Genomic DNA, 20019 nt, shown 5'->3' on the forward strand with positions numbered 1-20019 from the left:
AATCCAGGGCACCATTGTTCGTGGCCACCACACCGATCTTAAAGGATCCCACACCACCTCTTTGAGTCACATGGGAAAGATGAAGAAGGAAACTAATGGAACCAAGTTAACAATATAAGAGAAGGCATATCTTCAGTGAGGATCTGGCAGTATGACTGGTGCCTGGCGTGACTGTGGAGGAAGTTGCTAGTGGTGGCTGGCTCAGAGGAACTCTAGAGAATTGCTGTGTCTGTCACTAAAATTCACTTGGCATGCGCAGCAGGAGGGTGCTAAAGATTGCCACAAGCTGATAAAGTCCCTGGCTTCCATCCACCGTCATGGTCAGGTAGAGTAAACCCTTTTACCCTGGGCTCCTGCTGGACTCTTGAATCAGAGTTCTCTGTGTCTGTTGTTTGGAGACCCTCCCAGCTACATATTTTTTTTGGAAACACACAACAATATATCCTGTGGCTTTTATTGAGACTCACTATGGTGAAAGCAGAATGTTTTAAATGTAAGTGCTTGTGCCCTTCATTCTGGATTAAAACTATTTTTATTATAAGTGATGGTTGAACACCCTCTTTTCAGTTATGAAGGCAACCATTGTTCCTGGACCTTTCTCCTAGGGCTTTAAGTGCTAAACTGTAGTATTTCTTCCTTTAAAGTATAATTCAAGCAAACCTTGTTGCAGTTACCTGTGAGGAAATTCATGTAGTCCTTTCAGTTCCCACAAAATCAATTTTTTTTTGTTTTTACCCCTTCCTCCAAGACCAGTTCCATAAAAAGCTTTTTGCATGCCCAGTAATGCTATTGCCTACAGCCTACAAGCACAAACTTCATTTTGGAGGGTATTACTGATTAATGTAGCTCAACGTACCTGTCCCCGTAGTAGTCCTGTTCCCCTGACCATCACCTTCAGCAAATCATGTCTTTTTATTACAAGAAGTTCTCAGTAGCCTTAGAATGAGGGAGAAAGAGGCTGTTAGATTGAAATAAATCCTACTGTTATATATTTACATTTAGGATTATAAAGGCATAATCCTGCCATGTTCATGTAGAACATGTCACCAAAGCTTAAACCTTAGCATTGTGAAATTTCACTGGGCCAAAAGGTAAACCCACAGTGACAACATGTCTTCTTCATGGCATGTTGAATCGGATCTACTTGGATCCTGACCCTCTGGAAGGTCCTAGAAAAAGTCTCCAAAAGCCAGTGTCATAGGCCCTACTAATCTAGGATAGGCCTATAACTAGTCCTTTTACTGAGACTTACTGGGAGGGAGAAAAGGGTAACCATTAATCTATAATATATTGAAGTGCTCTGTTTTTTTTTTTAAAGATTTATTGATTGATTGATATGTTGGGTCTTCGTTTCCGTGCTAGGGCCCTCTCTAGTTGCAGCAAGCGGGGGCCACTCTTCATCACAGCGTGCGGGCCTCTCACTATCGCAGCCTCTCTTGCCGCGGAGCACAGGCTCCAGACGCGCAGGCTCAGTAGTTGTGGCTCACGGGCCTAGCTGCTCCGCGGCATGTGGGATCTTCCCAGACCAGGGCTCGAACCTGTGTCCCCTGCATTAGCAGGCAGACTCTCAACCACTGCGCCACCAGGGAAGCCCAAAGTGCTCTGTTTTTTAAGAAGGATTTAGTATGTCCTGCCCTTGGAGAATCACCAGTAGTGTAAATCATGATGAGAAAGGATGTAGGAATACTGGGGCTTCCTTTGAATTCTCTTTGAGTCTCACTGGTTAGGAATTTCTGGACAGAATAAGGGAAATGCTTTACAAACAGCATTTACTAAGGGCCTTTTCTTTTTTTTTTTTTTTTTTGGCCACACTGTGTGGCATGCGGGATCTTAGTTCCCCGACCAGAGATCGAACCCGTGCCCCCTGCACTGGGAGCATGGAGTCTTAACCACTGGACCACCAGGGAAGTCCCATTAAGGGCCTCTTTCACTTCTTGCCTTAAAGGTACTAAGATTCAAGTTTCAACAACTATGTAATGTTTCACTGGGCTGGTGCCGAGACTCCCTGTGCTAACCCTAAATTCTTTCCTTGCTATTGAGCCAATAGCTCTTTCATCTATGACCTTAATCATGCGACATCCTGGAAATAATCCTTTCTTCCCAGGGCTTTGCAGAATCACTTAAACAGAAGTGGTAATCTTTATGTTGCAATGCCAAATAAAGCCTAAATTCCAGTGGGGAGAACAGAGCTTGCTCATATGAGAGCCTATAAATAAATTAGTCCTAATAAGTGGTTTTAGGTTTCCCTTTTAGGTGGTTGTTGTTCTAATGCCCAAAAAAGGAATGTGCCCTTCTCTGGGAGGGAATCAGTGCTTACCCTTTCCCTTCAACTAACCACTACCTGGAGTAGCTGCATATGATTGGTTCCTATGTATATGAGGGACAGAGTCTGAAGTGTGTCTGACTTCATGAGCACATTTTTCTGGGGCATTCACCTGTGGCGTTTATTTCCTTGTAGAGCGGGCTCTTGCTACCTTGACTGGATATAAGATAAAAATCAAAAATAATCCTTCATCCTATTCATTTTTCTGCTGCATTGCCTTTATTTGCTATGTCTGGTCTTAGGATGGTATGTCCATGAGAACTGGCTAGACCTGTAGAGGTAGACTTAGTGGTAAAAAACAGAAAAAGAAAGGGTAGAGTCTATAAAGTGGATTGAACTTTGGCCTGCTGGAATGGCTGTTTCACTCTAGCCCAGTGAACTCTGGCAGAGCAGGAGAGGTGCAATAAATATGTCAGTGGCCACAGGACCCTATTTTTACGAAGACTGCACAATCAACCTTTATAAAGAAGACAGACCCTTGAGAGATGGGAAGTGGAAACGTGGTTGTTGGGGTATATGTGACTACAGAATTGGCTCAACACCTTAAATGGTCTCTATATACACTTGAAAACAACTAAATAACCCATATAAAACCCACTAGTAAGCTCCTAAACTGAGACATCATTTCTCATTGCAGGATGAAACTGTTGCTTGTATGGCTGCAGCCATTGATACTGCAGTGGAACCAGAAGCGGTAAGTAATTGGCCCCTTTGTGTAGAGCCAGGAGCTTTAACTGTGCCATTTCTTATAATTTATCACTCACCTGAGGAAGAGACTCCCTGATTGCTACCATCCTCCATAGAATGCCTTGGAAATCCAGAAATCTTGAGTGTAAACCTCAGTTAACTATAAAATCCCTAACTTGGATAGTATCTCTCTCTAATAGTATAACTGCTAATGGGTAGCAGAGCTTCTCAGGGATGCCACTTTCCATATTTGCAGTCTGGCTTACTGATTTCTTATTAGATGGTAGTATTCTGCATCAACTGTCTAGCACGTTAAGACGAAGAAGGAAACAAATTAGGAAATTATGGCAAAGTCGAAAAAGCATTAGAGAAGAAATGGAAGAAAATTTTTTCTCAGCATACGTTTCTGTGGATGCAGTGGTTAAGGGCTAAAAGAACCAAGGAAAATATTTTGATCATTCAAGTTGCAAGAATAGATAAAATGTGTTAGATATTGGCTGAAGGCTATAGAGCAGAGTCAGAATGAAAGGATGGACAGTGGTTTGCTTGAGACAGCTTTTTCTCACTAAAACAAATATATGTTGGTATTTTTTATATTCTGAAAGAAGAAAGATAGGAGATAAATCAGGTGCCAGAGGTCAGCTCTGTGAGAATAAATGAAGCCTCTTCTCCATTTCCACCATTACCAAAGTGCCATTTCCAGAGCCCTCTCTCCTCTAATAAGGTGAAAGTAAGAAGTGTTGGCCAGACGCATAAAGGAAAGAGCAAGAAACTTGGTTCACTCTAAAAGAATCAGTTAAAGGATATAAGAAATAAGGTTCTTGTGAGAGCAGAGAAATAGGTTAGCTCAATTTACTTCTGATGTTTAAAGCAAATGTTTGAGGAGCCACAGTTTTAAAAGAACAGAGGTACTTAAAAAAAAAAAAAGAACAGAGGTACTGATAATGGAGAAGTGGCGCTGAGACTTGATGAAACAGTGCCTAAGGAACTCCAATTGCTTGTTCCTCTCACAAATCATTATCCTGATCTTTTCCAGCAAGTGGAAATCAGTCCAGGGAGCAGCAGGTCTTCTGATGCTTTCACCACTCAGCATGCTCTACGTCAAGCTCAGATGTCTAAGGAGCTGGTTGAGTTGAATAAAGCCCTTGCACTGAAAGAGGCCCTAGCCAAGAAAATGACTCAGAATGACAGCCAACTACAGCCTATCGAGTTCCAATACCAGGTACAATATTTACTAGGGCACGTAATGTTCATGTCTACCATCTCTCTTTAGTTGTATGGGAAGAAAACAGGCACACTGTTTTTGATGATGACAAGGCAACATAATGTGCATAGTACAACTGGAGTTGTACTGCTGGTTAAAAAAAGGATACATTCAGTATAAAGAAACTGTAATTTTCTTTCATTTAATCTAATACCTTACTTATGCAACAGGTATTTAATAAATAGTTAGATAATGTTATAATAAATGTGGTCTCTACTTGTAGAGAAATTTTGTTCTAATAACTATGCTGGGATTCTAAGAAAGGTACATCTCTTAGTAGATGGTCTGGGTTATAGTGAGAATTATGAAGACACTTGTAGTGGATGTCACATGACTTGGCAAATGGCTAAACTGCTTTTCCTAGTGGTAGTCCTAAGTGGCCCTTGCTAATTAATAATCAGGTCTTTACTTAAAGACAAGTCTTGGGCTTTTAGGTTGTCCACAAGGTTACCCTTGCTCCAGACCTTATTTTCCCCTGTAGCCCGGTATTTCCCATCCACAAAGGGATGTTAGCAGAACTGGTAGGGGGAAGGGTGGATGCTTTCCCATTCAGCTATATCCTACCATCCCCAAAGTCCTATATGCTGTTCTCGACAAATCCCTGTATTACTCATACATTTCTACCACCAGTTCCCCTAAGTTTTCAGAGTAAAAACAAGAAAAGTGTTTCTCCTAAATAATTTTCACCACTTGTTTTTCCGTAGGGCAGAAGTTGCTTCCAAAATAATAACTGAGTTGCCAATAGAGGTGTTATTTCCTTTTTGTTATCACAGTCTTAACTTTTTTGAAACTTATTTTTTATTTATGTCACACAAATGCATGTATATCATTTTTACAGGTCAAATAGTACAATGCTCAGAAAAATAAAAGCAATCTCCTGCCCTACTACCTTCTCCCGTATTCCCTAGGCTTATAGTTTAAGTTCTTTAAGCTGTTTCTTCTGACATTTACCTCCAGATTTCTAGATAAGAGTTGGTCGTATAATTATGTTACTTTAAAATTTTTGGACATTTTCAACTGACTTCCCACCATGGGAGATGGGAATATAGCTCTCTTATACATCCCCCCATGCACACTGCCTCACCTCTATCTTTCAAAATGGTTATATCACACTTTTTGATTAAATGAATATTTAGTGTTTAAATTTTATGATTACGTAAGTTTTATAACTGAGCCACATAGTATATTATGATTCCGTTTCCTTTCTTATACAGCCTTTTGCATTTCCTGAAGTTAATTTTGGGAGTTCCCTGGCGGTTCAGTGGTTGGGACTGGGGGCTTTCACTGCTGTGGGCCCGGATCCAATCCCTGGTCGGGGAACTAAGATCCCTCAAGCCACGTAGTGTGGCCGAAAAAAATAATAATAATCACAATAGTAATAATAATCTCATTTTTTCATTTACTTAGTCTGCTATTTACCTGTCAATAATTTATCTCCAAACTTCTTAACAGAATTATAAAGCTCATCTCAGTAGTCAAACATACCAGGTAATTTATCAATCCATTTCTTTCTTGAAGACAACCCTCTTGGAATCTTTTGTTCTGGTTTGCTTTCTCTAGGCCTACTGCCCAGCCATCAGCCTGGGACCGTCGCCCTGGGAACCTGCTTCACTTCTCATCTCTGTGTTGAAACCGATTCCATGTCTTCCTCATTCTTGGGCTACTCCTTTGTGTTGGTGGAGTACAACCCAAACAGCTTTCTGAGAAAGTGTACATGAAAGGAAAATGTTTTAAACCATTGCATGCCTGAAAATAGCTTCTTGTTGTGGTGGTGGTGGTGGTGGTGATGGTGGTGTTTCTCACACTTGTTAGTTTGGCTGGGTTTAGAATTCTACAGTGGAAATCGTTTTTCTTCAGAATTTTGAAGGCTTTGCTCCATGGTCTTCTATTTCCAATGTTGCTGTTTAGAAGTCCATTATAATTCCTGATTCTTTTTATTTGACCTGTATTTTCCTCCCCTCTGGCAACTTTCAGGATCTTTTCTTTGTCCCCAAGTATTCTTTAACTTCACAATCATGTGCCTTGGTGTGGATCTAGTCTCACTTATTGTGCTTGGTGCTTGGTGGGTCCTTTCAATCTAGAAATTTGTATTCTTCTTTAGTGGGAAGTTTTCTTGTGTTATTTCTTTAATAATGCCCATCTCTCTATTTTCTTTGTTTTTTCCTTTCTTTTTTTTAATAAATTTATTTATTTTTATTTATTTTTTGGGCTACATTGGGTCTTCGTTGCTGTACATGGGCTTTCTCTAGTTGCGGCGAGCGGAGGCTACTCTTCACTGCGGTGTGCGGGCTTCTCATTGTGGTGGCTTCTCTTGTTGTGGAGCACAGGCTCTAGGCACGCAGGCTTCAGTAGTTGTGCACACAGGCTCAGTAGTTGTGGCTCGCGGGCTCTAGAGTGCAGGCTCAGTAGTTGTGGCGCACGGGCTTAGTTGCTCCGTGGAACGTGGGATCTTCCTGGACCAGGGATCGAACCCCTGTCCCCTGAATTGACAGGCGGATTCTTAACCACTACGCCACCAGGGAAGTCCCTGTTTTTTCTTTTCTTGCACTCTTCTTAGTCAGATATTGGATCTCTTAGATTTAGTCTCTGCTTTTCTTATCTCCTCTCTCCTATTTTCTATTTCTTTGTCTTTTTATTCCATTCTCTGGGAGATTTCCTTGCACTCCTTCTGGTGAATTTTTTTATTTGCCTATTTCTAAGATTTTTTAAAATCCTCTAATTGTTCCTTTTTATAGCCTTCTCTTCTTTCTTTTCATGGATACAGTGCTCATCTCTAAGGATAGAAATTAAATTTTGTTGAAGTTTTCTTCTTTCTGCCTTGCCTCTGTTTCGTTCAAATTCCATTCTTTAGTGTGTTTGATTTGGTCTTTCATGTAAGAAGCTTTCTGCAAATTTCCAGTGATCTTTGGTTGTCCATTCATATTTAACAGTGAGACACTAATAGTCAATAGGAAGTTCTGTATGCATAGGTTTCTCTGGGCTGGTCAGTTTCCAATAAAGAAATCTTTCATTCTCCTGCCTGGAGTTGTGTGGGAAGTGTAGTAATATGCTCTATTTCTGGTAACTCAGAGGAAATAAGGGAGTTGAAGTCTCTCCAGTTATATACAGACTTTTATTTAATCCCCTATCAGTAGTATGTTACTTTATCCCTGCCTTTTGCTGTGTCTGCTGCCTATGAGTCCAGCCTGTCAGGTTCAGCCTCTCCAGAGAGGAAACCTCTTCTCCTCTTTGTGGTGTTATGGTACAAATTGGCTTGTTACCTCTTGACATTTGTCCTATAGGAGTCATAGTTTAGCTTTTTCTACTCTAATTCAGTTGCCACTTATCCAACTATTTTCCTCATCCAAAAAAGTTTGTTTATATCTCTTGACTGCTCTCTTCATCCTTGTTGATTTATACCCTTTTGGGAGGTCATTTTAGTGGGCTTTCAGGAGAGAGCAAGTTAAATACGTAGCTCAATCCTCCATACTAACAGGACATAAAATGCAGCCTTTTTTAGGTTGAACGTATTTTGGCCTTTCCAGGATAAACGAAGGATTAACAGTAAGGCTGAGAAATTATTCCTCTCTTCTTGTACTCTTGCCTAGAAACGGAGGGACATATGTTCCCCCAGTGTACTTCTAACCCTATGAGGGGATGCTAGTAATGATCTATAGCTATAGCTGTAGTAAGATAACTTGTCCTTTTTTTCCCTTGGAATCAAATATGCTTGAGCTTCCAAACCTTAAAGTTAAAAGGAAATAAATTCTTAATGTTAACAGTACCTTTTAATCACATGTAAATGTCTCTCTTTTTCTAAGAAATAAAGGTAGTTTTTTGTTCTAAACAATATTTTTCCTATCACTGTAAAGAATTGCTATAGAAAAATTTTGAGGAGGTATAAGTTCTTGTTAGTGAAGACTACCATGAATTATAATAGCCCAGGAGTCAAATATTTGAATAATTTCCCTTGTGGAGACAGTGAGACTATTAACTGAATGTGGCATACATAATGAAGAGATACTATTTTTTTACCCATCCCATTGGTAAAAATTTTGAAGTGTAGCAATATCAAATGTTGACAAGGGTGCAGGGAAATAAGTACTCTCATACATAGCTAGCGAGAGTGTAAATTGGAATAACCACTTTAGGGGACAATTTGGCAGTATCTATTAAAATCGAAAATGTGTACCCCCATGACCCTGTAATTCCACTTGTCTCTACCCTAGAAAAACCTTGCACGTGTGCACAGAAGGCATGTACAAGAATGTTTCGTTATGGCAACAAAAAGAATGAGATAGATCTGTATGCACTGATATAAATAAATCTCCAAGACCAAGTTTTAAAAAAAAGGCAAGTTACAGAATATTATCTACATATAATGTAACTCTATTTATCTTTAACATATTTCAGTAAGTACACACATACACATACATATATGCACGTGTGTATATATGTTATTTTAAAATGGATGGACCCAGAGTCTGTCATACAGAGTGAAGTAAGTCAGAAAGAGAAAAAGAAATACCGTATGCTAACACATATATATGGAATCTAAGAAAAAAAAAAAGTCATGAAGAACCTAGGGGTAAGACGGCAATAAAGACACAGACCTACTAGAGAATGGACTTGAGGATATGGGGAGGGGGAAGGGTAAGCTGTGACAAAGTGAGAGAGTGGCATGGACATATATACACTACCAAACATAAAATAGATAGCTAGTGGGAAGCAGCCGCATAGCACAGGGAGATGAGCTTGGTGCTTTGTGACCACCTAGAGGGGTGGGATAGGGAGGGTGGGAGGGAGGGAGACGCAAGAGGGAAGAGATATGGGGACATATGTATATGTATAACTGATTCACTTTGTTATAAAGCAGAAACTAACACACCATTGTAAAGCAATTATACTCCAATAAAGATGTTAAAAAAAAATAGAACTACTAAAAAAAAATCTATTTATTTACATATATTATTATATATTCTAGGCATTTGCCACAATATATTTAGTAAATACACACACACACACGCACATGGCATTTACATTTCTATGTAAATGTCTAGAATATGTACATGTCCATATACATAGTATGTAAGTGTCTAGGAAAAAAATGTCTGGAAGATCTGAACCAAGCTGATGACAATGGTTACTTCTGGAGAGAGGACTGGAATTTTGGCAGGGGTGGGGCAGTCAAGGGGACTTGCCCTTTATATGTATTATCTGGATTATTTTTTACAAGAATGTTTTCATGTGTTACTTCTATAAGTACACACACACACACACACACACCACACACATACACACACACACACACGTTATTGCCAGTTTAAATATACAGGGTATATAAAGCAGTGAGATTGGTCTTCATTGATTAGATTGAAATGGCTAAAAGTATACTTCATGGAAAATAGCTCTTGCCTATTTAGATACAGCCCCACCTAACCTGCCTCTGCTTCTTTTTGTCATTTCAGTACTGGTCTAAGGCCCTCGTATAATCTTCTTGGCTACCAACCACTCATTCAGCCAGTTTCCTTTAATCTTTTTTTGGTTATGAGAACAGGAAGGAATCTGTTCATTGAGTTTTCCCAATCTTGGAAAAACTACCAAAGTTCAGTTTCTAGAATTTGTTTTCTAAGTGCATGCAGAACTGCAGTTGATATTGAATGCATACGTTTGAAAGTTCAGAATATAAGAATGTTTGTGCAGCTCTTTACAGTTTACAAAATATCTTTACTTTTTGTCTTATTCAGTCTTCCCAACAACCCTGTGAGGTAGGTGGTGTTAGTTGTTTACATAGATAGGAAAACTCTCGGGGGTCCCCAAGGCCACCCCCAGGTTCAACGATTCACCAGGAGGACTCACAGGACTCAGTGTAAGATTTATTACAGTGGAAGTATACAAAACAAAATCAGCAAAGGGAAAGAGCACATGGGGCAAGATCTGAAGGAAACCATGTGCAAGCTTCCAAGAGTCTTCTTCCGATGGAGTCACATAGTATGTACTTAATTCCTCCAGCAATGGGTTTTGACAACATGTGTGAAATGTTGTCTATCAGGGAAGCTCCCCTGAGCCTAGGAGTCCAGGATTGTTAGCAGCGGTAATTCATGTAGGCATTCTCTGCCTAGCACATACAAAACTTCTAGACTCCCAGAAGGAAAGCATGTGTTCAGGATAAATCATACTGTTTGCACAGTTTAGGCATAATGAGCGACTCTTATCAGTTAGGAGATGGTGGGAATCCTACTAAAATCCAAGATCCCAGACATGAGCCGAGGTCCAACTTGCAAGCCAGGTCTGTTTTTAGGATATCAGTCTCAGGCCTGCCACATTAACTCTTGTTTGCATAGAAACTAAGGCTAAAAGAGATGAAGTGGCTTTCCTTAAGTTATTTAGATAGGATGTGCTGGACTCAAGGTTTAAACCCAGGCCTTTGGATTCCAAGTTCGTACTTTTCCCACTACATAACTTCATTCTCCATCAAATCAAGTACAAATGCTTTTAGTGTGCAATCGAAGTGGTAAAGTTGAATGCCTAGTTCCTTAAGACATGAGATGTTGAAGTGATTTTCTTGCTTTGCCTTGTAATGCTTTCTTTCTCTCGACCTATAACATTTCTAGGATAACATAAAAAATCTAGAATTGGAAGTCATCAATCTGCAAAAGGAAAAAGAAGAATTGGTTCTTGAACTTCAGACAACAAGGAAGGATGTCAACCAAGCCAAGTAAGAAAAAAGTCAAAACTATTATTTCAAGTCCCAAACTGTGTATGAAGAGCCATAGACGAAACAGAGAAGTGAAAGAGCCATTTCCTGCCCCTACAGGATTTAAACCTAATTATGGAGAGGAGACCTAAAACAAAAGAAAAGCTAAGGAATTGAGATTTTAAATAACATCTCATGGTGACAGTAAAAGAATGCCATAACACAGCATATGATTAGCAGCCAAATAAATTTCTTAGGCAGTAATGGCTTTAAGAGTTCAGAGACAGGAGATATCAGTTCAGGCTGGCATGATCAAGGAAAGATTTATAAGAAGTTAGCATTTGAGCTGTATTTTGAAAGATTATCAGACCTACCAGACAGCAACAGTTTCTTTGTCCCTGTGCTGATGGTAAATTAGTTTGTGAATAGAATTAATATTCAGGCTAGCAAATGAAAAATCAATCTAGCCATCCCTTAGCCAGTTAAGAATAAAACCAAGACAAATTACCAGAATATCCTACACTCCCTTAAACCTTTGCCTCTATTGGCTATTCTACCTTCTTTTTACTCAGTGATTCTGTTATATCTCTCTATAGTATCTAAAGTTCATGTTCTTAAAAGTTATGTTGAATGTTTACTTTCTATCTCAGACTTGTGTAACAATCATCGGAATTATTCCTTACGCTCAAGTGAAGTGAAATGCCTTCAAAGAACCATCCTTTTAACGCAGAGTGGTGAGAGAGTAGTGTATTGAGGCAGCTACATTGTTACTTATACAAAAAATTTCCTTTACTCTTTAGCTCCCAGTGTTGAGATGGTTTTGGTTGTTTGGGTGGGATTCATTATTTAAAGATGGCTATGTGACTGGTTGCCTATTTTATATATATCAAGGTTGTGAACCTGGGAGTCTAATATTATGTCTTTTGGAGTCAGACTTTGCTGCTGCTAGTCCTCATTCCTACAACATCTGTGTTTAGGTTGAGTGAGCGCCGCCGGAAACGTCTCCAGGAGCTAGAGGGTCAAATAGCTGATCTGAAGAAGAAACTGAATGAGCAGTCTAAACTTCTGAAGCTGAAAGAATCCACAGAGCATACCGTCTCCAAACTGAACCAGGAAATACGGGTAATAAACTCTCATCCTTGCATTTACCCTATAGAAACTTACAAACATAGGTGTTTTATTTAGAATTATACTACAGAGGTGTTTGCAGGTGAGAAAGTAGCAGGCAGGGCCCATCATTTCAAGTGTTTGAATCTCTAGAAATGTCCCTTTTGTAGGACATTGTGCTAGCCATCTAGAATCTGAATAACAAAACTCTGCTTTGACATTCAGAGTTTTAGTGTTAGATTCTCTGAAACCAAAGGGCAAGGATACCTTAATATTTAGTGGTGACATTCTGACCACTTTCCATGATCATGTGGAATAATTTTGCAAAGTGGTTGCAAAACAACAGACACCTAGAGAAAATTATCAGTCATTGAATGTTCAACTTCTGACATCTACAAAGTGGTGGTTACAGGTCATTGTACTGAAACTATTCGAATACAGTGGTTGCTAGGTAGATTTGTCCTTGAGACTTAGTAGATACTTCCTTGAAATTTCATTTATATGCAGTGAATTTAGGGCTGGATTTAGCTTGTAGGTACATTTTTTCTATTATTTCTTCAGAGCGTTCATTTGTATAGTCTATGCAAGCATAGCAAGTGGTATTGCAAACGTAATCAGAAAACCTGTTGGCAGGCTTCTCAGCTCAGCTCTGGATTTTTTTCTCTCTTCTTAATGGTTAGTCTATCCATCTGTACATCAGCCCAGAATAAGTGCAGATGACTACTATTCGTGCTGGTTTTTGTTTCTACAGGTGATGAAAAACCAGCGGGTACAGTTAATGCGTCAGATGAAAGAGGATGCTGAGAGGTTTAGACAGTGGAAGCAACAAAAAGACAAAGAAGTAATCCAGTTAAAAGAACGGGTAAGTAACTACAATTTCTCAAAGTCCTACCTAATGAACCCTTTTCTGGGCTGACTAACATTAAAGCTTCTCTTCAAACAGCTGGTATCTCTAAATATATGATACATTCATGAATTTAACAACTGTTTATTAAACGTCTACTACGTGCAAGATACTATCCACTAGATACCATGGAAAATAGAAAGATGGGTAGTATATGTGTTTTGCTCTTGAAGACTGTCTTGTCTAAAGGGGAAAATGAGACATAAGCATGATTTTCTTCAATACAAGAAATAAAGAGACTTGTGCTTTACAAATGGTCTAAAATACCAGTGTAATTGAGAAAGGGAAGCACACTTCCAGTTGGACTGAAAAGACCTTGAACAATAGGGAGGATTTTGATAGAGATAAACGCAGGCATTCCAGATAAATGGAAGAGCAGGAACAAAGACACAGAGATGACAACTTTGTAGGAATATTCAAGGAATAGCGAATGATCCAAGTGGGATGAAAGATAGTAGAAGAAGATTCCATTGGAAAGACAAGTTGAATCTGGATTGTTAAAGATCTGGGAAGTTTGAACTGTATTTTGTTAGCAGTGTAAAGATTTTTTAAGGTTTTTGAGAAACAAAGTGCTATCAGCAAAGTACTGCTTTCCAAAGATACATCTGGGAGTCAGGTGTAGAACAAACTGAAGTATTGAGAAACTGGAGGCCAGAACACAAGTTAAGCAGATATTGCATCATCCAGAAAGATAATAAGGGCCTGAATTAGAGTAGTAACAATGTTCTTGGAAAGCACACTGGAAAGGACATTAATTTGGGGTAATTTTTAGAATTGGCCAGAATGTGATATGTTGGGTCAAGAAATGAGAGAAGTACTTCAGGAATGGTGACATGAGGAATGGTGGCATGAGGAGCTTTGTGGACTCTCTTCCCAGCAAAAGAAGCACAACTGGTGAAATGTATTGTCCTAAGGGCATACAGCAAGGAAACGATTATTCAAGGAAATCTACTAAATCTGAGTAAGAGCAACAATAGTCTGTGGCATATGAGCCATGACCAACTCTCTCCCTTCATCCCCCTCAGCTCCATGTTGCTGAAGCTTTGTTTCAGGCAAGAGCAGCCAAGAGATCTGGGGATCCCTTCTTCCACCTAGCCTCCATGCAGAGGGTGGAAGCTGTATCCCTGCTGCAGAAGACCAGGACTACTGGGGTCTGACTACCATAACCCACCTAATCGTAGGATGTAGGTTCCATGTCAGGAGACCAGCCAAGAAAAATAGGGTATGCTGCCACTGGCCAGCATCCTACTCATAGAACAGAGATGTCACTCAGAGAAGTGGGCTTCTGTCCCCACCCCCAGGTCCTAAGCAGTGGTGCAGAGGGTTCTGCCCAGGGGGAGGGGCAGGCCATAGGAATGCAGCTCTCCCTAAGGGGACTGACTTTATTTGGGGACAGAGTCTGGGGAAGTTAAAACCTAAAGGTGCTGTCAAAAAGAATGGAAATTTTGGTGGTGAGCAATTAAGAGGAGACTGGTAGCTCCATGAGAACAGTAAATGAAACAGCAGTCAAAATATTCAAAGATCTAATGACTGAAAACTTTCTAAATTTGATGAAAAACATTAATCTACACATCTAAGAAGCTCAATCAACTACAAGTAGGATAAATGCAAAGAGATCAACACCCAAGACACATCATGTCCAAATGTTGAAAGACAAAGATGAAAACTTAAAAGCAGCAAGGTAAAATGACTCATCACATACAAAGAAATCCCAATAAAATTAACAGCTGAATTCTCATCAGATCAGGAACAAGACAAGGGTATCCACTCTCGCCACTTCTATTCAACATTGTCCTGGAGGTTCTAGCCAGAACACTTAGGCAAGTAAAATATATGAAAGGCATCCAGATTGGAAAGGAAAAAGCAAAACTATCTCTATTAGAGATGACATGATCTTGTATGTGGAAAATCCTAGAGAATCAACTGAAAACTATTAGAACTAATACATGCGTTCAGCAGGGTTGCAGGACATAAGTTCAATGCACAAAATTTGGTTGTGTTTCTATTCACTAACAATTTGAAAATGAAATTAAGAAAGTTCCTTTTGTAATAACATCAATAAGAATAAAATACTTAGGAATAAGCTTAACAAAACAAGTGTAAGACTTATACACTAAAAACTACATCATTGAATTAATTAAAGATCTAAATAGGGCTTCCCTGGTGGCACAGTGGTTAAGAATCCGCCTGCCAATGCAGGGGACACGGGTTTGAGCCCTGGTCTGGGAAGATCCCACATGCTGTGGAGCAACTAAGCCCATGCGCCACAACTACTGAGCCTGTGCTCTAGAGCCCGCAAGCCACAACTACTGAGCCCATGCGCCACAACTACTGAAGCCTGCGTGCCTAGAGCCTGTGCTCCACAACAAAAGAAGCCACCGCAATGAGAAGCCCACGCACCACAACAAAGAGTAACCCCCGCTCGCCACAACTAGAGAAAGCCTGCACGCAGCAATGAAGACCCAACACAGCCAAAAAATAAATAAATTAGTTTAAAAAAAAAAGATCTAAATACATGGAACAATAATCCATGCTCATGGATGGGAAGACTTAATATTCTTAAGTTGGAATACCCCCTCAGATTGATCTACAGATTCAACACAATCCCAACCAAATTTCCTCTAGCTTATTGGTAGAAATTCACATGCTGATCTGAAAAGTCATATGGAGATGCAGGTGACCCAGAATAGTCATAACAATCTTGAAAGAGAACAATAAATTTGGAGATATCACATTTCCTGATTGCAACATATCCATCACCTCACATAGTTACCCCTTCTTTTCAGTGTGGGGAGAACACTTAAGATCTACTCTCCTAACAAATTTCAAGTATACAGTATAGTATTATTAACTATAGTTACTATGCTATACATAGATCCCCAGAACTTATTCATTTTATAACTAAAAGTTTGTACCCTTTGACCAACCTTTCCCCATTTTCCTCACTGCCTCCACCCCCTCCCCAGTACCTGGTAACTACCATTCTACTGTCTGGTTATATGAGTTTGACTTTTTTAGATTTCACATATAAGTGAGATCATATAGTATTTGTCTTTCTCAGTCTGGTTTATTTCACTTACCACAGTGACCTCCAGGTTCATCCATGTTGTTGCAAATGGCAGGATTTCCTTGTTTGTGACTGAATGATATCCCATTGTATATACAGTTGACCCTTGAACAACATGGGTTTGAAACTGTGTGGGTCAACTTATACATGTATTTTTTTCAATAGTAAATACTACACTACTATACTATCCACAGTTGGTTGAATCCATGGATGCAGAACCACAGATATGGAGGGCCAACTGTGAAGTTATACACGAATTTTCGACTGCATGGGGGTTGGCACCCCTAACCCCACGTTGTTCAGGCGTCAACTGTATACTCATACCACATTTTCTTTATCCATTCATTTGTCAACAACTTAGGTCAACTTAGGTTGTCAACTTAGGTTGTTTCCATATCTTGGTTATTGTGAATAATGCTGCAATGAATATGGGAATGCAGATATCTCTTCAAGATACTGATTTCATTTCCTTTGGATATATATACCCAGTAGTGAGATTGTCAGATCATATGGTCTTTCTATTTTTAATTTTTTAAGGAACCTCCATACTGATTTCCATAATGACTATACCATTGAAAGACTCTTCAGTTACATTATAAGGTTTTATTTTAGCTAGCTGAATAGCAATGAAAAGTCTGACTCTTTTCTCCTCAGGACCGTAAGAGGCAATATGAACTGCTCAAACTTGAAAGAAGCTTCCAGAAACAGTCTAATGTGCTCAGACGTAAAACTGAGGAGGTAAGAAAATCCAATCTGCTAGGTCAAGTGTATTATCACTTTCAGGCTTGGATGATGGCAGAGTAGTATCCCTTAAGTGAGCCAGTGTCCTGAGAAACCAGGGATAACAGTCTCGACCAGCAGTTCCTAAGTCTTGATCCCTGTTTGTCATGAACTGTGAGCAGATAAAAACCTGATGAAAATGGCACTATTCAAATAAGGATTTTTTCTAATTGGGCTTGCTTCTTTCCAAACAAAACAAAACAAAAAGCAGAGTAATTCTGATATATGACATTTCCAGACGCTTTCAGTCTGCAGTGCTTCCTTGAAATTGTGTGCCTCCCCTAGGCTCTAAAGCAGTAGCTGTTCACCAGTGTTATGTACATGGAGACTTATAAATATGGTTCCTATAAGAATTCAAACCCATAGAATTTTTATTTTTCTTGACTAATATGCTAGAAATTAGAATGTTCTTTCTTTTTTTTATTACGTTAATATAAATTATTTTATTGAAGTAGAATATATATACCTAAAAAGGGCACAAATATTGTGTACATCTCCACGAGTTATTCCAAAGTGAAAAAACCTGTACAACCATCAACCTAAGACAAACAAGTCACTACTAGAACCTTAGAACTTCATCCCCACCCCCCACCTATTCTCTCTCCAAATGACGAGTCCTTCCCTCTTCCTCAGAGGTAACGACTGTCCTGACTTCTAACACTACAAATTAGTTTTCCTGGTTTTGAAGGGAATTACAGAGAATGAAATGCATCTTGTTTCTTTCATTTGGTAGTAGAATTGTTATAAACACCAATGCTGTTGCATGTAGGGATGGTTTGCTCTGAACTTGCATTTCAGTATCTTTTGGCACAGGTACGTGAGCATTTCTGGTGAGTTATACCTAGGGGGGAAATGATGAATCACAGGGATTGTGTATGTTCAAGTTTAGTTAATAATGACGAACGATTTTCCATGGTATCTGTACCAAAGTTTACTCACACCAGCCATGGATAAGAGTTTCAGTTGCTCCATATCCTCACTAACCTGGGGATTGTCAGTCATTTTATTTTTCGTCGTAGCCACTCCAGGGTTTGAGTAAAAGCATCTCACTGGGTTCTAATTTGTATTTCTCAGATGATTAGCTGTATGAATCATCAGATACATAATTAATGAAGAATGTTCTTCTTTCTACCCTTCAATTCAACATTACTATGAGCCATTTTTATTTAGGCAGCAGCTGCCAACAAGCGTCTCAAGGATGCTCTCCAAAAACAACGAGAGGTCACAGAAAAGCGGAAGGAGACTCAGAGCCGTGGAATGGAAGGCACTACAGCTCGAGTGAAGGTATGGACAACTTGAACTGCCATTTGTCTTATGTACATTGGGGATAGGAAAAAATGGGCAGTAGCTTTCTTTTCGTTTAGAAGTAAACACTACAAAATCTGGAGTTCTACCTGAAAGTGTTATTTCCTAAAGATATGATTATCTCTGAACAGTTGTTAAAGACCATGAGTAGTGAACCCTTTCTATCCCTGCCCCTGTTCAGTTAATTTTTTAACAGTTTTATTGAGGTATACTTGACCTACAATAAATTATACATATTTAAACTGTACAGTTTAATAAGTTTTGACACAGATATGCACCCATTAAATCATCACCACAATCAAGATAAAGTCAATGTCCATCAGGACCAAAACTTTCTTCGTACACCTTTGTAATCCCTCCCTCCCCTCCCCAGTCTATCCCTCTACGCCCCATCTCCAGGCAGCCATTAATCTGCTTTCTGTCACTGGATTTTCTACATAGACGATCACATCATCTGCACATAGGGGCAATTTTATTTATCCTTACCCACTCTGTATGCCTTTAAAAAAAAAACCTTTCTTGCCTTATTGTACTTGCTAGAACCTCCAATAAAATATCGAATAGGATAGGTGAAAAGAGGGCATCCTTGCTTTGTTCCCAATCTTAGAGAGAAAGCATTCAGCCTTTCACCGTTAAGTACGATATTAGCTATAGGTTTTTTGTATATGTTCTTTATCAGGTTGAAGAAGTTCTTGTCTATTCCTAGTTTGCTGAAAGTTTTTATGATGAATAGATGTTGGGTTTTTTCAAAAGTTTTTTCTGAATCTTCTTGAGATGATCTTATGGTTTCTGATCTTTTTGAGATAATCTTCTTGAGGTGATCTTATGATCTTATGGTTGGTTGGTTGGTTTTTATTCAGTATGGCAAACGACATTGATTTTTTTCCAATTTATTTTATTAAGGTATAACTGATGTACAGTAAGATCTACCCTTTTTACTGTAGTTCTGCAAGTTTTAACATCATATACAGGTGTATAACCACCACCACAATAAAAATATAGAATAGTTCTATATTCCCCTATAACACTTTGTAGTCAATTTCTCCCACATCCATATGCTGGCCCTTCACAAACACTGATCTATATTCTGTCATTATTGTTTTCACTTTGCATTGCATCAGTGTCATATAACTGGAAACGTACAGTATGGCTTCTTTCACTTAGCATAAGGCATTTGATATTCATCCATGTTGTTGCCTGTATTATTCCATCGTATGGATGTTCCACAGTTTATCTGTTCGCCCATTAAAGGTTATCTTGGAGTCTTTTTTTTTTTCCTAGTTTTTGGTGATCATGAATAAGGCCACTATAAAGACATTCACATACAGGTTTCTGTATAACAAAGGTAGTCATTTCACTTGGGTAAATACCTAGGAGTGAGATTGCTCGGTCATATGGTAAGTGTATGTTTAACTTTATAAGAAACTGCCAAGGGACTTCCCTAGTGGTCCAGTGGTAAAGAATCCACCTTCCAATGCAGGAGATGCAGGTTTGATCCCTGGTAGGGGAACTAAGATCCCACATGCTGCGGGGCAACTAAGCCTGCACGCCACAACTACAGAGTGTATGCACCTCAACTAGAGAGCCCGAGTGCTGCAAACTACAGAGCCCATGCGCTCTGGAGCCCGTGCGCCACAACTAGGGAGAAGCCCGTGCACCACAACTAGAGAGAAGCCCTTGTGCCTCAACAAAGAGCCCGAGAGCTGCAACAAAAGATCCCACATGCCGCAACAAAGATCCCACGTGCTACAACTAAGACCTGACACAGCCAAAAATAAAATTTTTAAAAATCTAATAATATCAAAACAATGAAAAGTTAAAAAAAAAAGAAAAACTGCCAAATTATTTATCTAGTTGTTCAGTGCTGGTATATAGAAATACAACTGATTTTTGTATATTAACTTTT

At 39.3% G+C, this 20019-nt stretch overlaps 1 protein-coding gene across 3 annotated transcripts in view; it reads left to right on the forward strand.

Annotated features, from left to right (window-relative positions):
- Positions 1 to 20019, forward strand: part of KIF4A (kinesin family member 4A) — a 125456-nt gene that overhangs the window by 74904 nt on the left and 30533 nt on the right. For all 3 annotated transcript variants that reach the window (XM_082376542.1, XM_082376543.1, XM_082376541.1), the window contains 7 exons: positions 2961 to 3017; positions 4047 to 4232; positions 10868 to 10971; positions 11928 to 12072; positions 12809 to 12919; positions 16683 to 16766; positions 17979 to 18092. In XM_082376542.1, the coding sequence (XP_082232668.1) occupies positions 2961 to 3017; positions 4047 to 4232; positions 10868 to 10971; positions 11928 to 12072; positions 12809 to 12919; positions 16683 to 16766; positions 17979 to 18092 (801 nt within the window). The remainder of the gene's footprint in view (positions 1 to 2960; positions 3018 to 4046; positions 4233 to 10867; positions 10972 to 11927; positions 12073 to 12808; positions 12920 to 16682; positions 16767 to 17978; positions 18093 to 20019) is intronic.

The sequence above is a fragment of the Balaenoptera borealis genome, assembly GCF_965194805.1.
Source record: "Balaenoptera borealis genome assembly, chromosome: X".
Taxonomy (NCBI): Eukaryota; Metazoa; Chordata; class Mammalia; order Artiodactyla; family Balaenopteridae; genus Balaenoptera; species Balaenoptera borealis.